At 39.3% G+C, this 22,326-nt stretch overlaps 1 protein-coding gene across 2 annotated transcripts in view; it reads right to left on the reverse strand.

Annotated features, from left to right (window-relative positions):
* fam102aa (family with sequence similarity 102 member Aa) overlaps positions 1-22,326 on the reverse strand; it is a 38,419-nt gene that overhangs the window by 13,214 nt on the left and 2,879 nt on the right. The window contains exon 3 of one of the 2 annotated variants that reach the window (XM_044332486.1): positions 911-1,031. In XM_044332486.1, coding sequence (XP_044188421.1) covers positions 911-1,031 — 121 coding nt within the window. Of the gene's footprint in view, positions 1-83; positions 118-910; positions 1,032-22,326 lie in introns of those variants that run through there. The other variant, XM_044332494.1, reaches the window with a different exon arrangement.

A 22,326-nucleotide genomic window follows, 5' to 3' on the forward strand; every position in this document is an offset into this window, starting at 1 on the left:
TTGGGGAAACAACAGACGTGACTTTTTCGCATTTATTAACTGACACACTGTAGTTTGTACTGTACTGACAACTTACTGCTAGCCTTTTCCTCTGCCCCACTCGCAACTACCGTCACTTCTTTGCCCCTCGCTCTTTCCCACTCGCTACGCAAACATACTCCTTAACGGAGCCACGCGACCAGTGGTTTCCCAGGCAACAACAAACGTTGACTCACGTACCGGAACAGCGCTGCACAGAGACTCCCAAACGCTGTCGATTTCCGAATTAATTAATGTTCATTCGCGTATCAAATATTAAAAAACATTTTCTTAGCCTGGCGGGGGTTCTCGTTGCGTCATTATGGAGAAACACAGATTCAGTAAACGTTCAGTGACCGTTGAGTACAGTTAGACCCAGCAGTCTCCATTAGGTTGGGCGAGTTCAAAGTTGTGAAAACGGGGGTGTATTGAATACACCCCCGTTGTTTTCACAGGTAATTTGTTAGTCTGTCCCTCCCGCCGCAGGAAATAATGGATTAATCCTGGAAGGCTGTTGATGTAGCACTTTTCTCCTTATGAAAATAACACGGAGATTATTCGACCAATGAGAATTTAGTCGGACGAGAGCATATCGACCAACTAATCGACCAGTCGACCAGCAGACTACAGCCCTAGATTTTAGTATCATAATTAAACTCCAAATGTATTCAGATTCAGACATTATAATCCAGTCAAACAAGTGTTTCTCTGACTCGTACGACAAGTCTGGACCACTTGTAAATTTAAAGAAAATTTTAAGTACAAGAAAATTATTGAAGCCACAAAATTTGCCCCTTAAGAGAGAATCTGTTCGATGAGTGTTTCCTGCATGAAGCCCATTGTATAATCTAGTTTAGCTCCAGTTTTAAACAGGTCACTTTGACATTCATACCTTCCTGACTGACACCCTGCAGACAGAAGGATCCAGGACTCCGGTGTGGGGGTTGGCACTCATTTTGGAAACAAACGTAAACCTCTTCCTCCAGCGAACACAGTTTTCTTGAACCTCCTCTCTGTAAGCAGAAAAACAAACAAACAAAAAAAAAAAAACAGTTTGTTATCCTCCATTCACGTACTTCCAATGAATTATTAATTTCCAAAATTCTTTGTGGGTTGCAGAATTCAGTTAATGATGAATATGATTCATCCTGCTGAGGGAATAATACTGGAAATGATGGTGCAGTTGAGACATATCACGTAGAATGACGGTTGATTTACAGGAAGAAAAAAAACATAAAGGAAGAGTGTATTTATAAACAGATAAACAAGAACTTATTCCCAAACATTTCCTGACATTTAGGTCAAATCCAAACATTCTTAAGACTTGGCAACACATGATTTTCTACACGCCATGTTCTCCGACATCAGTTTTTCCCCCTACTCTGTCTCACAGCCTCATGACCAGTCTGTCCACTGAGGATCAGATTCATCAGAACAACACTAAGAAAACATGTTGTGAGCAAGTTTTTCCAAAACTAACTGGATTACTGAGTTAATTCCCATGGCTTCTGACACTGATGACAACTTTTATTTTAGATGATTTATTCAGTGCTTTGGTGGGTAGATATTCAGCATTTGTCACACAACTGGTGACAATTTGGTTTACAGGACCTCACAGCCGACATGTAAACTAGTTTGACACTTTTTCCTCTGACAGCAAATTTGTCGAGGAAACTTCTGTGAAAACACAGTTTGTCTTTTGTTTAAAAAGCCTTTAAGTGTCCGTGCATCCTGGTGAAGTGGTGGGAAAAATAGCAAGAGGTGTAAAAACAAACCGGATCGCTGATCTGTTTGTTCCTGAAAACAAAAAGCTGACGTGACTGGCAGTTCAAGAAATTCCCAAGTAATGTCATTAGAAACATTGCAGTGTGCAGCAGCAGCAGCAGGAGGAGGAGGAGGAGGAGGAGGAGGAGGAATGTGTGTCTCTAGATTTGTGTGGTATGTTCTGAAAAAGAAGGCAACCTAATTTGCTTAATAAAGCACTGTGTGGCATGCATTGTGTTTCCAAGTCCAGATTCTTGTCAAAAAAATCTGTTTTTCTGCAGCCCTACATTTAATTTGTAAAATTAGGCACCAAAACGTTTGCTTGTCTTTGAGGGTAATGTGTATTTATAGTGACCGTTTCCATTTTTATCCCAAACTTTCAAAGCCAACAATTAGACCTTTAGTTTAGAGTAATACACCCTTGATGACAGTCATTACAGAGCTGAGCTACAGATCTGTAGTCTTTAAATCTAGTCAACAAATTAAGTAGATTTTAAAATGGAACAAGACTAAGAGTCTACAGCCGTGCCAGCAGCTCTGTGAGTCTGTGCTTAAGGTGGCGTTCAGACCGACATTAGCTCTGCGCTGCTACACAACATCATCCAACAGGTTTAGCTCGCCATCTGCGCGACAAACAATACATCAGTTGCCTCTGCAATAAGTTTCCAGAGCTGTAAAATTCTGTCTGTGAGTGTTATAAACTACTGTGTGCTGGTTTGGCGTCCGATGAGCCTTTAAACACATTAATCTTTAACTCCAATTCGACTTCCTGGATCGTATTTCTTGCATCGTTTTAACGCAGAGCCTAAATACCAAATTCAGCATGCTAGCATGCTAACAATGACAATGCTAACATGTTGATATTTAGCAGATATGATGTTTATCACGTTCACCGTCTTAATTTAGAGTTTTAGTATGTTAACGTTTGCTTATTAGCACTAAACATGAAGTTCAACTGAGCCTGATGGGAATGTTTTTAGTTTTTGCAGATATTTGGTCATAAAAAAATGAATCTGTCAACTAAACTTCATCTCACTCCAAACTTCAAAACTCAACCTCATGGTGGCGCTAGAGGAAAAGTCAGGGGAAAGTAGGTTTCATCCTCTGGGGAACATGGACGTCTGTACAAAATTCCACAGAAATTTATCAAATTATTGTGATATGAACCAAAGTGGTAGAAAAAACTGTTAGCGTGCCTAAAAATGAGTTGTTCACTGTGGGCAGAAATAATCCAACTGTTATTTTTAGTTAATTGTGAACATCTCTGGTGCTAAAACAGGGAAACATCCAAGAAACCAAAGCCAGAAAGTTGTAAGTTTCCCTCTAAAATACAACATACTATGAGAAAAAGAAATCACTACAAAATCCTTACATGACTGTTAATGCCAAGTTATAAGACTCCACTTTTCTGTTTTTGAATGACCGTCATTTTGTTAACCAGACAGTTCAAGTTAAATACCATCCTGTTTAAGAGCACTATAATTTGTTTAAATATACTGTCAATCACACAGTAAAAGCCAAGCAACAGAGTTTTTTTTCTTCTCCTAAATGACAAAACGGCTCATTTAGGAACTTTTATTGGATTCTGTCCAACAGCGAGCTGAGGAGAAACACATCAGCTGAACAATTTCACTTAAACTGCATGACGCCTCTTTAATTCTAACATATAAATCACAGACAAAGTGCTTCACAGTGAGGCGTGACTGACTGTTAATACTGAAGGTGGAGGGTTGTGATGAGCAGTTTGTTTCCATTGTAGCTACTTTGGAACAAGAAGTTAAGTACAAGTTCAGCTTTGTTACTCAACCAAACATCCAACAATGTAATCTCCCAACCTGACACCAGATGTAAATTGTATATTTTTTGGCAAATGTAGTATTTATTTGCAGATAAGGACCTCTAGAGATTATAAATATGTTTGTACATTTGATGTCAATCTGACCCTTAGATTTGATGTTTATTCTTCAGAACAAATGGACATTTTTAGGGCTGCAACTGACGATTATTTTAAATGTTTTGTCCATAAAATGTCAGAGAATAGTGAAAATGCCAGTTATAATGAAGGTTATAATGACCGTCAAACGTGACATTTAAATGTCATTTAAATGACAAAGAAAACATTAAATCATCACATCTGAGAGGCTAAAAACAGCAGATTTTGTGGCATATTTGCTTAAAAAAAAAAAAAAGACTAAAAACAATTATTTGATTATGAAAATAGTTGTAAATTAATTTTCTGTCGATCAACTTATTGATTAATTGAAAGCTTGACTAGAGGGTAAGTCATTGGAGCAGCAAAAACATAAAGATTCATCCTCTGGGGACCGAGAACTCGAACTGAAACAACTAAAAGATGAAGAAAAAATGATTAATTGGCAACTATTTTAATAATCAATTAATCATTTCAAGTGGTTTCTTCTGGCAAAAATGCCAAACATGAATTCATTCACATTGTTATCAGTTTCTTGATGCTTTTCTTTGTCATATTTTAACGGTGACCTGAATATATTTGGGTTTTATGCTGTTAGTTGGACAAAGACAGTAATTTGACATCACTGTGGTCTTCAGGACATTCTGAAGGATATTTTCTGACATAAACGCCAACTATTCCCAAAGTCTTTTTTTATATTTAAGAGAAAACGCCTAAATTCTCTGGTTCCAGCTTGTTAAATGTGAATATTTTTTGGTTTCTTTGGTCCTCTATGACAGTAAACTGAATATTTTTGATTTATGGACTGTCGGTCGGGACAAAACATGAAATTTTAGGCTGCGTTTTGAGCTCCGGGGAAACATTTTTCACCATTTTCTGACATTTAAAAGATCAAATGGATTGATTGATTGTTGCGATCGAGTCATCGATCAACTAATCAAGCCAGCTACTGTCATTAAACCGTAATTCAATTCATATTTAACTTTTATTTCTATTGCAGTTGCTCTGTTTGGTTTCAGAGTACATGAGGCAGTTTGTGGGTTAACGTCAGAACGACAGAAGGTGCAAATGACACACGAACAACAACAACAACAACACACACACACACACACAATCTATAGTGCAAACTAGCAGCAGCTGCTCCTCACACTCCCCCTCCCCCCCCTTGTTCACCACCATCCACCATCCTCCACAGTGTGCTGTGTGATTTCTACCACTTTACTTCTTCCCTTCAAACACTTGTTAGTATTCTGACAAAACATTTAAATACAAAATATCAGTTAAAGCTGAGCTTCTTCCAGCTTTGCTTTGGTTTTTAAAATGACTTGATGTGCATCCTTATAGTGTGTGTAACGGTTTTACTGCTATTACTGTATATTTATGATTTTGACAATATTTTATTGTATTGTTATTTATTGTCAGGTGTTATATTAAAGAGAAGGGCAGCCTGTTACAGAGGATGGTTCATAGTGTTGATGAGGTACGCAGTTATTTTCTAGTTTCTAGTTTTAGTCTCTTTTCTTTTATTAAATGCTAGTTTTTAATTAGTAAATTAATCATATGATGATGACTATTCTGCTGGGTGACTTCTCACTTATGATACCAAGTACACATTTAAACCTTTGCTGGTTATAGCTTATTATTATTATTTTTATTATTGCTGCTGGTCATAAAGAAATTATAGTCATAAATTATTTTCAGCTCCAGAAACTTAAGAGTGACATTTATTATGTGTATGTTTATTCTAAATCATTAATTAATAGAAAGGAATAACTGACATTAATCCCTGTTTCCTAGCCCTACTCCTTTTTACCTTTAATTTCCTCTTAAAATAAAATCATAAATTAATTGACTTTGTTCTTTTATTCCCTCTTTTTAAGCAGTAACGTCTCCTGATAAGAATCCATCCAAATGATGTAAATGTCTCCAGTTTCTTACCCAGAAATCATGGATGTAAAACACTGGAGATTCATAACAAAACGATTAAAAACATCACAATTAAAATACTCTAAAAACAAGCTGTGAATCTTTTTTTTACACTTAAACCAAAGTCCTAACGTTGAATAAAGTGAAGAGAGGTAAGAATGTCACGTTGGAGGATTTATCCTTCTGTCCTTTTATCAATGGAAACATGTGACGTTCTCACAAGTGTACAAAGACACGAGCTCACACACACACACACACACACACACACACACACACGCGCTCTCAGCTCTTATCAGGACCCCCACACTATTGGTCCTCCAGTGTGCATAACGGCGAACGTTCCCAAACCACATTCCTCAGTCCAGATGGCTTTGTTCAGGCTCCATGGAAACCTCACACTCCTAAAAATCCACCGACGCTCCGCCAGCAGCTCAGAGGAGGAGGAGGAGGAGGAGGAGGAGGAGGAGGAGGAGGAGGAGGAGACGCTCACACACCAACACTTTCTCTTTCAGCCTCAAGACGTTTTTATAAGCCCTCCGACGTTTGTTTTTAATCTCACCTGCAACTTTTGTATCACAGTGTTTTCACTTTTTCGTGCAGGACGAAGCTGAGCTGTTAACATTTAACAAACATTCTTCAGCAGAGAGTCACTGGCTCTGTTCACACTGCAGCCGCTCGTCCAAACTCTGACTTCACTGTGTATTTTGATGCAGATCAGCATCCACATGCAGATTTTACAAACCTTTTTTAAGAATCTCACATGCTATCAGTCACTTAAAAATGATGTTTCAGTCCTTAGAGGCTTGTCAAGTGAAATTATTACTTTAATTTCTACTCAATCAAGACCTTTTGATCCTACGTACCTATCAGTAAGACTTCATGGTGTACAAGATCTTAGTAGAAATTGTTCCCTTTTGCTAAAATCACAAATTTAAAAGACTGCAGCAACTTTAGTGGTGAGCTACACTTTCTAGTATGAAGACATTATATAGACCAAACATTAATCAATTAATCAAGAAAATAATACATAGTTGCAACCCTACTAAGAACTGATGGTTTAAAATTAGTGTCAACAACAAAAAAAAGCTGTACGAGGTCAAACTGTTTCAGTTCTAACAATCGTATTCTAAGCCATGAAGCCGACATATGACTTGTACGTCGGCTCTTAAATCATTATTTTTTACCCAAAGTCACAGAGAAGTTGTTAAACTTTTATGAAATGCAACATAAACCCTTAAGGGGAAAAGCAAAAGGCACATATTTAAAGAGTGAGGCAACTGTTTACGCCGTTATCGCAACTAAAATCAATCACAGGATGAGATGTGAGGTTCTGGTTCAGGTCAGGAGACAACGGAGAGAATATTTACTCAACGGTGATTAATCAGAGCAGCGTGTTGCAATGAATGTAAGAAAAAAAAAGAAAAGTTTCTAAAAGTTTGGGAAAAGTAGAGACAAATAGCTGAATCTGTCACAATCAGTTGAGGATGTTTGAGCAACACAAGCAGAGCTGCATGTAGTTTAACACGAGCTGGATACACGTTTCACCCAGTAGAGACTTACCGTATTTCCTTTAATAGTGGCCGGAGCCTTTATAGGGTACCAGGCCTTTATAGGAAGCAGGCTTACATTAGAGAGAGGCCTTTATTTTTAATTCAGTCTGTTTGATAAGTACATTTGCTCATATTCTAGTTCTAAGCCTTGTTTTCTGATCTGCTTCCATTTGTTAAATTTGCGTTACTGCTTACCAGTAATTACGGTAATCTGAACCAGAGACTTCCACCAGCCGAGCCGGCTACTGATGGTTTATCCACCCTTGGGTGTGTTCTGATACAACCGTACTATTAAGTACGCCAGAAAAAGATTTACTATGTCCCAACACATAGTGCACCAAAAATACCAGGATGTCCTACTACATCCTGTCACATTGTGTAATATGTAAACCAGCATGCTTTTCAGGCTATTCTGACCCACAATCCTCTGAGCAGCGGAAGATCAGTCACATCGACTGACAGATGACATTGACGGGGCGACGACAGATGAAGCAGTACGTCCCAGTTGTTTGCACACTGCACGCAACAATATGTGCTTTATAAAGGCAGTTGAAGTTCATACTGTCAACCTGGACATTCACAGAGACCCGGATTTTAACTGACTACCTGCCGCTATTAGAGGAAATACGGTAATCTAGTTGAAGTTAGTTTAAAGTAAAATACTGATCAGCAGATGCTTGTTCAATCTGGGGTTGTTGTTTACTAGCAAAGCTCCAACATTCAACACAAATGACTCAGTCTGGTCTAAAAAGCCTGATCAGAGCAGAACTATGTGTTCAATATTTTGTTACCTGACAATTTTTATTTGTTAGCAGGATCTCTCAAAACCTTGACAGATTTCATGAGCCAAGGAACAAGTGACAAGTGACAGGTATTTGGTGCAGATTAGAGCTATCTTAACAGTGAGATTTTTGAGTTTTAGAAGTGTTTGCCTATTTCTTTCTCTGTGTATTTCAATAAAGATCTTTTCTATTTTACTAAATAATCTCACATGCTGTCTGATATTTGTACTCTTTAATAATGTTTTTATTCTTAGACCCTAGTCTGCTCAGTCAGGAGTTTGTTTTTTATTTACTGCACTTATCAGTAAAGCTTCATAGTGTGCAAGAATCTAATAGAAGTTGTTACCTTTTTCTAAAATGACACATTTTTCAGACTGAGCAGCAGCCTCAGTGGAAGTAATTTGGATGTTTTTGACACATTTTGAGGCTTTAACACTGTCTGAAGACCTCAGAAAGAAACTCGTCTCATCCAAAAATAGAAGACTAAGATATGAGCGGCTCTACAGCACCGAGCTGTGAAAGCAGCCAAGCAGCAAACTTTAACCAGGCCACAGTGACAGTAGACAGACACTGGAGCTGCTCCCACCACAGCTGAACAGAGCTCACATAAACAGAACGACTGAAGGCCGACACATGAAAACGCCTGCAAAGAGATACAAAGGCCGTCATTGTGCGCGTCCTTCTTCTTTCCACGCATTCGTCCTGCGGGGCCCATCCTTTCATCTTGTTGTCCAGTTGAAGCAAATTAGTGTATTTAAAAAAAAAAAAAACAGAAAACCGCCGTGCCCCTCCACCAAACATAATTCCCGACAGCTGAACTGAAAGTAGAGCAAAAAAACTTGATGTTTCCCACACACGTCATCCTGAAGACGGAGCAGCAGCAGCAGCAGCAGCAGCAGCAGCAGCAGCAGCAACTAAAAGGGGGAAAAAGCGCGACTTCGACGACAGCAACACAATCTGTATTTAATTCACTGTCACTACTGTTAAACGTTCACCGAAAAAGAACATCAGGACAGATGTTGTCCAGTGTTGACGGCACGCAATAATCATCTCTGTCCCAGAGAACCAAACCAAAAAAAAAAAAAACACACAGATCATAAAAACAGCAAGAAGAGAGGGAAAAAAGTCGTCACGCAGGCTGATTTTTCCCCCTTTAGCTTGATTAATAATCCATTTACATTTACTGCCTTTGACTGAAAGTGGAGCAAAAAAGTAGAAGTATTGCTACATGATCGACAATTACACGCAAATTAAAAGTAACGAGGCCAACCAAGAGTCAAATTAGGCAAATTAGGCCGACAAGATATGGAACATAATACTCCTGCGACTAACGTAACATCCAGTAGATAGATTAGGAAGTGGTAGGAAAGCAAATAAAAGCTGAAGGACTGAGGAAGAAAGTAAAAAACCTCAGAGAATCCAAGACTGGAGCCAACAGAGACAAAAAAAAAAAAAAAAAAAAAAGGGAGACAAGGTTTTAATTGGAGAGAGAAATAGAGGATGTGAAGTACTTCTTCAGATTATTTTTGTGGAGATACAGACAGGAAACAACAACAAAAAAAAACCGTTGCGTTGGTTTTTTACGGTATGCGACGTAACCGCAAGGCCACCGGGACACCCCAAATATACAGTAATTATGGAAGAAACCCATTTTCAGCTTACAAAACAAAGAAACTTCATCACATATATATTTAAAACCATAAAAATTGGGTTTCTTCTGTGCATTTAAATCATTGCCTCAGAAACTTTTATTTTTATTTACCTTATTTCTGTCTGCAAGTGTTTTAAGCAGCATCAATTTGAAGCTTTTTTGTTGTTTTTATGTTGTGATCTTTTATATGAGTCTTATTGGCAATTGTGTTCATGATTTTACAATTGCATATTGTTTAAAAGATAAGGCTCGAGATTTTCTTTCTGTCAATAAATCTCATGTTTGGATCCAAACCAACAATGAACTGATCTACTAACAAGTATTGTGTGTGTGTATCCAAAGCCTGATTCATCTTATTCCCCTGTGCCGTAAACCTCCAAATGATTAAAAACATGTCAATGAGTCACACCGCTGCACTGGGTGACTTCATTATGAAGAGTTTTGGTCAGGTTTGTTTAGTCGTGGCCTCTTGAAAAAAAAAAGAAGATGTTTTTAATCTCAGTAAGACTTTCCTACTTAAATAAAAAGGTTTAAAAACAGAAGATTGAGGATTGACTGTTTTTTTCCGAGCAGACAGGGAAATCTAATGTGAAATAGTGATTAGTTTATGACAACCGTGCATAAAGCAGTTTTTCTTGAAATTTGGAGTGTTTACTTCTTTAGTTAAGAGCAGCTTCTTCAGCCAGATTTAGGTGATTAGATTTAGGTGGAACCGAATCACAGCCTGAGAGAACAAAAGCTCCTTTTCCAACACATGGAAACTCGACTCTACTCTCCTTTTTGGTTTTTCCTTCAGGCAAAAGTAGTGGATAGCACCTGGCATCTGGTACTTTTTTTGGCATCACCTGCATCGAGGCTCCAAGCGAGCTGAGCTGATACTAAAAGGTGACGACAAAGCCTTTACTTTTAACGTTATGAAACATCCTAAACTGGACCGTAATCAATACTAGACTACTTCCTTGCTTTATGAATGAAGTGGTACACAAACACACAAAGATGCTGCGCGTTGTGTGCTTGACCAATCAACGACAGCCATCAAACCTGCAGTCCTGCAAACCCCGCCCTACATTGAGGGGGTTGCTATCTGCGATGGAAAACCAAATCCAGTAAAATAAAGCGAGTAGAGCAGAGCCGAGCCGGTATCATGTAGTGGAAACACGGCTGAAGCTTTGAGGTTTTCAGTGGTTTCTGGGGCTCCGGTTGACTCGTACTGACGTCCACTAATCAGCTGCTCCCGCTTGCTTGGAAAACCTTTCATTATAAAATAAAGTCTGTCATGCTGAGCTCAAGTTACAGGAACTAGAAGCAGGAAAATCTGCATTCTGGCAAGACGACAGGTTATTAAAACTCTGTCTAGTAATGGAGCTGTTGCAGCGTCCATGTGACTTCTGTTTAGAAGTCATGGTTGGTTTGTTATTTGGGAAAACTGAGACTAAATGAAGGAAACACAACAAATGCAACAACGAGGTAAACTTCTCTGCTCCAGTTCAGGCTGAAGAAGACAAAGTGCTGTTGTGATTGTATCCTTAAAGTCAGCTGAAAGCCTGAAATGTAAACATGAAGTCCCTGATTTGAGTTGCCCCCCCCCCCCACCCCCCACCCCCCTGCAGGACCCCCAGCATGTGATGACTCAACATATAAGCAGTGCAAGCGGTATAGGATCCTTATCTCCAATCCTGGCTGCGTGGCTCCTGGGGGCCCCGGCTGCAGCAGAAACACAAACAGCAGCCGCGGGGCCGGGTCGGGTCACATCGAGGGCTCAGATAAACAGCTCGGCAGCAGAGTGCTGAGGAAGCAGACGGATCCTGCGGCGGAACGGTGACGTCAGGACAGACCGGCGGGCGGCAGCAAGGGGCCGCTAAGAGTCAGAGGGGATGTTCCTGTACGCAGAACGTCAGGGGCTCGACCCCAACCGACCACGTGAAGAAGTCAAAGAGGGAAAAGACACTAAAATCCTTTTGCCTGTTCACGGAGTAGAAGCTTTATGAAATAAACTGAATAAATGTCATTTAAAGGGGAAGTCCACCAAGTCCAGTTGTTTTGTATAAAGTCGAGGCTTAAATCTAAAAGGTGACCATGCTTTGGCATCAGGGCCCCTCAGCTTTGGAACGACCTGCCTGAGGAGATAAGGCTCGCAGAATCAGTGACTTCTTTTAAAATCACTTCTTAAAAACACATTTTTACAGACTTGCTTTTATTTAATGTTGTCTTTTGAGCATCTTTGTATTGTCTTTTAATCTTTTTATCATCTCTCTATTGTTTTTTTTTTTTGTGTTGCGTCTTTGCTTTGCATTGTACTACTTTTACTTTGTCTGTCAAAGCACTTTGTAAACTGTATTTTTAAAGATGCTACATAAATAAAGATTATTATTATTATTATTATTATTATAATAAAGCAAAGCCTGAAATACAAATTGGAGGCGTGTAGTTTGGAAGAGATTGGTTTTCACCAGGCAGGGAGGGTCAAACAGAGGAAAGACCATAGACTGTATAAAAATATGGACGTAGTTACCGTGACGTCACTCGTTGGTTTCCGAAGAGTGGTTTTGAAGCTGAGCCGCTCCGGCCGTCGCCATCTTGGCAGTGCGTGACGCTGCCTAACTCCCAGCCAATCAAAAATGGGCAAAGAGGCGGGGCCGAATGGCTGAAACAAGCCACCTAGCGGCTGGCGGACCTGTCACTCAAAGCAGCCATGTCCTTCATTATGCAGAACTTTACGGCTTAATAAAATTTTAACGGGTGAGTTATAAAAAAATTCACCCCCCGTACAGTTGTCATGAAAGAGGAAATTAAACCTAACCGTTTAATTTCCGTTTTCTGTACCAGGCTGTAAACAAAAGTTGGGCATTTTAACATGGGGGTCTATGGGGATTGACTCGCTTTTGGAGCCACAAGTGGCCATTCAAGGAACTGCAGTTTTTGGCACTTCCACATTAGCTTCATTTTTCAGCCCCGGAGGTTGCCGCTTGGGAAAGACGTTATCGAGTTTCATTATGGGAAATGTATGATCGAGTATTTTTGAGCTTGACCCAAACTAGGGACTTAAAAGTCAGGAAATCTTGGCCTCTGCTGCATCGATTCTGACCGTTCTGTCTCTTGCAAGTCTCCGTCTTTAACAAACACTAAAATTACTGATCTGTTCTTTTGCTATTGGTAATATTTGACTGTCTCTCCAAAAAGGGCATAGTTCTTTATTTATTCTTTATTTGGATCCCCAAAAGCTTCCACAAAGTTCATAGTTGGCCTATTGAACCTCCTACTGTGCAATATGTGCATAGTTTTGTTTTTTTCATTTGTCACCATCATTTCATTAATGATTAGTCTCTCAATTATTATTTTCAATGAATCATTTAGTTGTTAATTTCACACAGAGCCCATGGTGACATATTTCAATGTCAATTTACAATTAAAACTGAGAAAACCAGTAATTTCTCTTATTTATGAAGCTGAAACTAGTGAATGTTTGGAATTTCTGCTTCTGCTTGCTTACTGAGTCATTTCTATTTGTCAATTTAGGAATAAAATACCTAAATGAAACTTTGAAGGTGCTTAAAGCTTGTACTGACGCCTAAAGCAGTACTTCAACACCTCACTTGTCTTTATTTCCTGTTCATTGAGCATTATGAGTTTGGACAAAATCAGCTAAAATACATGAATGTCTTCCTTCCTCTGAAGTTTAAGTGCTGCGATCTCAGTTACTCTTTTATGGAGATATACTACGGTACCCCCCGGGTCAGTTATCAGCAGTTAACTCCACATCTGTGATGACTAAGAACAGGAAAACAACGGGAGCTGTGCCATTTCAGCTGGAACTCGACCAAACATGAGGCATAGATCATGTGTATGGTTGTAAATCTTGATTGAACTTAACTTTTTTTTTTTTTTAAAACACAATTAAATGATGTCACAATGTTGCATTTTATTCACTTAGAGGCAACTAAAACCTCACAAAAAAAAAAAGGTCAATAAAAAGGTCAATAATAATCAATTCAACAGGAATTCCCTTCTATGGAGGAAGTTCATTTTGATTACCTGGTCAGATACCAGAGGAATAATGTCCAGACCCCCCCCCCTAAACACACACACACACACACCCCCCTCACTCACACCCCTACCAAAACGCTAGCGGCTGGAAAAGTGAGAGGAAAACAGGAAACAGCTGTTGAAAAGCTGCTCGTCCCGGTCAATCTCTCACTCTCCTCTCGCAAACTCTCCGGACTTCTTCCTTCCTTTTTACTCATCTCTTCCCTTCACCTACACAGCAGAGGTTGAATGTTCACACTCACGTTTTAAAGAGTTTCAACCAGGTGGGAAAAAAAAAAAAATTAGCAGGAAACTTCATAAGTCGGTTGACAAAAACGTATAGAGATGGTTTCCTTTGTTACATGAAACTCTTTTAAACCACAATAAAAAAAACCCAAGTGGCCATCCATTGGGGTGACGGACCACAAGAACAGCAGTCACATAAAGGTAACGACTACTAATTTTCATTATTGATTAACAAAACTGTTTAATTTTTAATCTACAGATGTCAAAAAAGTGAAAAAAAATAGTTCCACATCCAACATGAGATCATTAAATTGCTTGTTTTGTCTGACAAACAGTCCAAAACATAAACATTCTCAGTTTATAATATATAATATTTATATAAAACTGCAGATAAGCAGCAAATTCTCACATTTGAGAAGCTGAAAACAGATATTTGTTTGTTATTTTGCTTGTTAAATGTACAGATTCTTGACATTAATTACGCAATTTGCTCCTTTTGTATGACTAACAGTCCAAAATGTTAATTTTTAATGTAGAGATCAGTCATTTTGCTTGATGAATATAGGGCTGCAACTAAAGATTATTGCCAATATTGATACGACTAACAGTCCTAAATGTTGAGATATCATATTTACTGTCATATATGACTGCTGGAACCATAAACATTTAGCATTTTTGCTTGAAAATATCAAAATAGTTGCCAATTAATTGTTATTTCAATCAACTAATTGATCTACTAATCGTTGCAGCTCTATAAATGTCTGAAATGACTAATTATGAAAATTGCTGTTCAATCTCCTGTTGACTAGCTAATCCATTAATATTAGCTGAAAAATGTTTCTGTATTTTCTTTTTAAGCAATCAGTATGTAAAATAAATAAATATTTTATTACATTTAGAAAAAGTAGAATGTTTCAAACTCAAACTGGTTCTTCATCAGGCTGCAGAGGCATCAACTGCAGCTTCTCTTAATGTAATAAAGAAAAACGATCTAAAGGGACTATTCTTCAGTGTTGCGAGTCCTTGAGAGGCACTTTTAACAGGCTTGTTTGTACATAACAGAGCATTAAAGTCAACGGCTTTGACATCACCATCAAAACCTGAAGGTGCACCGTCTACACCGACAGCCTACAGCCAATGACGTAACGACTACAGTTCCTCTGTGGCGTCACGCCAAGGGAACCGTGATTCTTCTACAGAGCTGAAACTGAAAGTAGGTCCCAGAAGGCGACGGTCAAACCAGGTCAGGTCCCGTGAGATTAAAACAACCACACACACACAGACTCACACAGACTCAAGAGAGCAGGCGACAACGACAGCTTGTTTGTGTTATCGGTCTCTAGGATGTGGAGACTATAAATCACACTTCAACAAAAACACACGACAGCAGCGTACAACACGTGAAAACACATCTCATTGTTTTCTACAAGGAGACGTGAGTCTCTGGGAAATTGTTCATCATCTTTCACATTACTGTTGTTGAATCCAAGATTAATGACGACTCGGACAAGAAGCATTTAAAAAATTTAGACTATTCAAGACAATTCACTCCGGTCAAGTGTCGGTGACGCCTGAAGACAGTCAGTCAGGAAGCAAACCGTCAAATCCCCCCAAACGTTCCCGGTATTCTTGAGGGTTCTGAGTACTACATCCTGAACCGTCCTGCTGGGAAACCTGTGAACACAAGTCTGACAACGCGGCGCACTACCGGTCCGTTTCTCCTTCAGTTACATCAGGTACAAGCAGTAGTCATCAGGGAAATTCAACTGTTTCATAACCTGGTATGTGATCATTGTCGTTCTGGCTATTGTTCATGTCAGTTACAAGAAAATTGTACTCATTAATATTACTGCAGACACTCAGAGAAAAGGTGGAAGTGACCCAACTTGAAGTAGCTTCTGCTTCTAGATAACTTCTAGATAACTTTAAACAAAGACTGAGTCATCGCACCAGATTAACCTAATTATATAAAACCCTAATTTAGAAGGGAAATCATAATTTTGTGTGTAGATATACTGTATATGCTCATCTTTTTAATATGGACCCCTGAAAGACTAAACTTAGGGCAAAAAAAAGAGGGAAAAAATACAAAAATACTGAGTTTTTAGCAGTTGGATGAATTTCTAGCGCACAGTTTCGCTCCTTGTTAGCTCCAGACTGGATAGTTCACATATCTGATAGTTTTAAAGCACATGGCTCCTCATGCAGGAATCTGTTGACAAAACAATCTCACGACGAGGCGTTTTAGTAGCTGCTCTAAAGCTTTCAAGCAAGTCACATGATCTTCATGAGCAGATGGAGTTTGCCGAGTTGACACGAGAGTGAAGATGTTCAAATTCTCATTTTTCAGAGCACCTTAAAGACGTCTTGTCCGTGTTGAAGAGCTGCAGCAATTAGTCGATCAACAGAAAATTAATCACCAACTATTTTTATAATCAATTTCATATTTTGGTCATTTTTTTCAAGCAAAAATGCCAAATATTCTCCAGTTCGAGCTGCTTAGATAGTTTTTTTGGAACATACATTATAAAACGTTTGAAAATCTTTATTGATTTTATTGGTCTTAAAAGACCAAACAATGAATTGATTAATCTAGAAAATAAAAAACAGATGAATTGATCATGAAAATAATCATTAATTGCAGCCTTAAAGAGGACTGTGAGGAAGATCATGTCAACTTTGCGGTGAGATCGTTCTGTCGACTACAGTTTCGATTAATCGATTGGTCGTTTGGTCTATAAAATGTCAGAAAATGGTGAAAAACGTTGATCACTGATTCTCAAAGCGCAAGGTGATGTCCTAAAATGTCTTTGTTTTGTCCCAACTGACAGACCACAACCCAAACATATTCAGTTATCAAAATAATCAGCGATTAATTTAATAGTTGGCAACTAATCGATTAATCGGTTGAAATACTGTACATGGTGTGACAAGTATTTCTATTTGTTTGTACTGGTTATAAATGTGTCCTAAAATAAAAATCATCATCTGAGTAAAAAATATATATCAAACAAAACTGATTTTGACCCACAGCAGTATTTATATGTATATGTGTGAGTGTGTTTCTTAGTGAAAACGTGAAAACGCCGTATGCGTGTTCCTGTCCAATGGAATCAGTATCTGAACAGGAAATGGTCACAATGTGTCCACATCAGAAACACTCGCACTGCAGCTTCTCCGAACCCAATGTCACTCATATTTCTCTGAACTCGGTCACACTCTCCTCTTTCTCTGGTGTCTTTAGCCTCTCTAACTGCTCCCACATTCCTGTTTTTTTCTTGACCTTTAGATACAAAAATCCTCTTTATCTTCTTCCCTTGGCTCTTATTTCCTCTCCTATTGCTTCTCTATCAGACATGATCACTGCAGGACGAGAGGAACATTTCATTACACCCAGTTGCTGTCGTCGCTCTGAACCTTAACAGCTTCGTTGCGATGTTTGGGATCCAGAAATGTCATGAAAAGTGTCCAAAAACTGTCCAAAATGCACATCGTCAACATCAAAACAAAAACAAAGACATAAGCCTAAGTCTGGACTCGTGCGGCGGCGAAAAGTCTTGTTTTCTCTGCCAAAAACACGATGGAGACCATATGGTTTCTAAAGCTGCAGAGGGTGAAAACACATGATCCATCAGCACATCTGACTGGGTGGATATACTGTAAAGCTGGCTGGATATACTGCACACTTTCCAATGCTGATACCGCTCCTGATACTGAAAATGCAATATCAGGTCTCAAATATTACTTTTTGAAAATATATATTGCAGCATTGGGAAAGATTTTGAAAGAAAGTGGTGGAGAAAAAAAAAAAGGGATTTGGCAGATTCCAGGTTTTTTGAAGCTAATATTTTTGATTTGGTGCTACATGAAGGCAGGACAGGCACTAATTTGATTAATGTTTACACTTAATTAACAATGGAGATGACTGGAGATTTAGTCTATTAATTATTCAAGTATTTTTTCTTCTTTAAATTAGATCAGCTTATGTAATGTCTTCCTAGTATTCCAGTGTTAAACTTCTTGCAGCTGCAATTCTGAGAAGTGAAAACTACATGTACTGAGGATTTTATGTAACTCTTCCTTTTGCCTTTGGCTATTCTTTGTGTTTACCGTGTCCAACTGTTATAAATGCACAGCACTGTTTCACGTTATATCACTAACACTGTAAACCCACGAGTTGAACCGAGGGGACAAATCACAAAAGGCCTTTCTGTCTGTCAGCTGCTCCATCAGTCAATAAATAGGTTACATCATCAAAAACAAGACAACTGTGTATTAATCAGGGATTTACTGTTTATATTTAGACTGAACAGCAGCGGGACAAATTTTGTATTGACAGCAGATATCTATTTATCTATTAAATTATCTAAATTTTCTTCTGTATTTTATTCTAATCAGGATGGAAAAACCTGAAACAACCTTTAGATCATCTCAGGACATTGAAGCTCATGACATGTTTGCTCTTTACTAAAGGCTGAAATCATTTTGATAATAAATCATTTGAGTTTACAAAGGAAAAATGCTTAACATTTGCTGTTTACTGCTTCTCAAAATGTGAGGATTTGACACTTTTTCTCAGCTTTAGATCTTTGTAAACTGTTTGGGACTTTTGGTCGGACAAAACAAGCAATTTGAAGACGTCACACGTCCTTTTTTCAACCAAATGATACCATCATATCTTCCTTGAGAATGTTTGATTTTGCACAACAATATGGTGACACTCAAGGAGGTTACTATATTCATAATTTTGAGATAACGCCATGCAGTTTCTCTGCCATCATTGTTGTTTATCTGCTGCTGATGGGCTTTCAAATCATGATGTACTGCCCCCAGTATACCACCTGGTATACAAGCAAGGAAACAAATAAGCATATTTTCCATGTCAAACTATTTAAAGTCCAACTGAAATCACATTTAGTCATCCCTATTTGCTGTCAAAAATAAAGTCAACAGGTTTTTAAATATATTAGTTTTGTATATTAAATGAAGAAAAAAGGTCTTTGGGGAAAGATTAGAAATGCTCCTTTTTGTCTCAGAGAGCTGGGGGGCTGCGTGTCGGTGTCTGCGTTTGATTGACAGCAGCTGGCAGGCTACCAGTGTTACATCGTATGAACTGAGACAAAGTAAACAAACTGCTGTAGCTACAAGTCAGACAGACGTCGTGTGGCTAACAGAGATTTTGAAGAGCGACGACCAAAGCAGCATCTAACGGGTCCGAAGTGACGTTTGCAGGTATGTTTGCATGCTGCATAATGTGCTACAGCTGAGCAGCTAATTAGCTATCAAGCCTGCTAACTAGCATTAGCGGTGCATTTTCCCCGGTGAATGTTTGTTTGTTCAACAAGCGTGTGTTCATGTATGTAATGCGACGCGTGGACTGGATGTGCGTGATGCACAATGGAAACGGCACAGCCAGTTGATGGACTATTTGCCATATCTGCATTTGAAGATAAACACAACCTCAACTTTATGCAAATGAGTCCGTTCAGCGCAATGCACCTAGCTCACGAAACTCAGATCAAACCGTCAAACTAAGCAGTGCCGATCAAATATGAATCAAGATTCTGTTATGCATCACCTCAAATGTTTTCAGAGACATAGTTTAGTGTACTGTTTAGCTGTAATATGAGAAAGTTTTTGACCAGGCCGCCATTTTTTCCTGCATGAAAACAAACAAGTCAAAACCAAGCACCCCCCAACTCGCAGTTAGTCTATCCAATCAACTGCAGTGTTTCTGTGGTAAGCTATGTAATTTCTTCAGAGAGAAAAAAGGGGTCCATCATGATCATGGAGGAAATAGCGCCACCAACCAGCCAAAGTGTTTAGTGGTCCAGTGCGTCCTCGCCTCATGAGTTAGATAAGAAGAAGGCTTTAGCAGGAGAGCTAATGTGGGTTGTTGTTCAGACTCTGTGGCTCTTGTGTTGTGTAGCAGGATGCAATCAGGCTCAGTGTGACCGTCTGCTCTGCCTTCAATCAAACACTACCTTCTGGCTTTACACAAGATGTGATTTACTGTATCAAAATAAGGTCTCCAGCTAATGTATGTAGACAAAGAACTGACGGCATCCTGACAAATTAATACCAAACCAAAAAATATAAACTTCTCCTTTTGGTTTCTGATTTATTTCTCAAAGGAGAAAACAAGACAAGTGATTTACAGAGTAGATACGTTGCTGTAGCAGCAGTCGCATGATAAAAGAAAACTCTCTAAACTCTCAGCAGCCCTGTGAGGTCATGATCCACCACATGTATTAAATGCAGGAAACACTGGGATTCATTAGTGACACTCGAGAGCCATAACTGATGAGAAATGACACATTTTCCAGAGAGTTTTTCTTCAGCAGTTGAACTTGTGTCATATCAAAAGGTGGGACACAATGACTGGCCGATGACACATCGGTCACATTTGTTGTTCAGACTCTGTGGTTCTTGTGTTGTGTAGCAGGATGCAATCAGGCTCAGTGTGACCTTCTGCTGTGCCTACGATCAAACGCTACGTTATGGCTTTACACAAGATGTGATTTACTGTATCAAAATAAAGTTTCCAGCTAATGTATGTAGACAAAGAACTGACGGCATCCTGACAAATCAACACCAAACCAAAAAATATAAATTTCTCCTTTTGGTTTCTGATTTATTTCTCAAAGGAGAAAACAAGACAAGTGATTTACAGAGTGGATACGTTGCTGTAGCAGCAGTCGGATGATAAAAGAAAGCTCTCTAAACTCTCAGCAGGCCTGTGAGGTCATGATCCACCACATGTATTAAATGCAGGAAACACTGGGATTCATTAGTGACACTAGAGAGCCATAAGTGATGAGAAATGACACGTTTTCCAGAGAGTTTTTCTTCAGCAGTTGAACTTGTGTCATATCAAAAGGTGGGACACAATGACTGGCCGATGACACATCGGTCACATTTGTTGTTCAGACTCTGTGGTTCTTGTGTTGTGTAGCAGGATGCAATCAGGCTCAGTGTGACTTTCTGCTGTGCCTACGATCGAATGCTACGTTATGGCTTTACACAAAATGTGATTTACTGTATCAAAATAAAGTTTCCAGCTAATGTATGTAGACAAAGAACTGATGGCATCCTGACAAATCAATACCAAACCAAAAAATATAAATTTCTCCCTTTGGTTTCTGATTTATTTCTCAAAGGAGAAAACAAGACAAGTGATTTACAGAGTAGATACGTTGCTGTAGCAGCAGTCGGATGATAAAAGAAAGCTCTCTAAACTCTCAGCAGCCCTGTGAGGTCATGATCCACCACATGTATTAAATGCAGGAAACACTGGGATTCATTAGTGACACTCGAGAGCCATAACTGATGAGAAATGACATGTTTTCCAGAGAGTTTTTCTTCAGCAGTTGAACTTGTGTCATATCAAAAGGTGGGACACAATGACTGGCCGATATCAGACAGGCCAAACAAAACTCGCCCTGACGCATCGGTCACATTCGCAGCATGTGATCCTCTGTGCTTCCAGACTCGGAGCCAACAGGGACTCACTCCGGGAGGGTTTTCATGCCAGGCAGTGCGGTCCGCTGGATAAGCTCGCTGTTAATTCCTCCACTGTTCACGACCCACAACAAGGCGAGGCCCCGGCCAGGCCCGCACAAAGACCCGGTTTGTCAGATCTGTGACATAACCCTAATCTCTGTCCCCCCACGGAGGGAGCCTCCCTGCGCCCTCGCCTCCTCCTCTGAGAGAGCCTTGTTTTCAGTTACAGAGATGATAACTGAGATGGGAGGGAGGGAATCTGAGCTGTTATATAACGTCCAGAGAGGAGAGTGACCTCGGACATCTCTGTCCTCACTGCAGAGGACAGGAGCTGAGAAGGAGAGGGGGGTGGGAGGGGTTGCAGAGCGGGGGGGAGATCTAGCGTGTTATTTCTCAGCAGATCGGAGTCTTACTTTGACAAACAAACATTTTTATGAGGCTGTGATCCTCTGGAGGCAGGAACAATAATCTCACTGGATGAGCTAAACCTCGGAGGTTGGAGCCAAAGAACCACAATGTTTGGTAACATAACAATCTGGTAAAGTTGAAAGAAGAGACTCTGATCCACATATGACTAACAATAAACTATTATAGGGCAACATTTCACATTTATTACTGAGTGTTTCTTATTAAAAATACATTAAAGTGAACAATATGATGTTCTCACAACCTCGGACACACTGAAATCTTAAACACATTCTGCGATAACATGTTGAAACTGTTTAATCACGCTTGTGTGTGATAAACATATGATTTCGCACGTCTGCAGTGACACGTTCACGTCCTTATCAGCGGTAGAACTGAGAACTGTGTGTGTGGTCTGTCGTCTGTGCCTTCCTGTTTTTTTGACCCTTTGGTGTTGCATGCGAGTTGTGATGAGAAAAGCAAAAAGAGTGACTTGAAAAGCATTCACTTCTCAGGTTTGTTTGCATT

Source organism: Thunnus albacares, chromosome 2 (assembly GCF_914725855.1).
Source record: "Thunnus albacares chromosome 2, fThuAlb1.1, whole genome shotgun sequence".
NCBI classification, from domain to species: Eukaryota; Metazoa; Chordata; class Actinopteri; order Scombriformes; family Scombridae; genus Thunnus; species Thunnus albacares.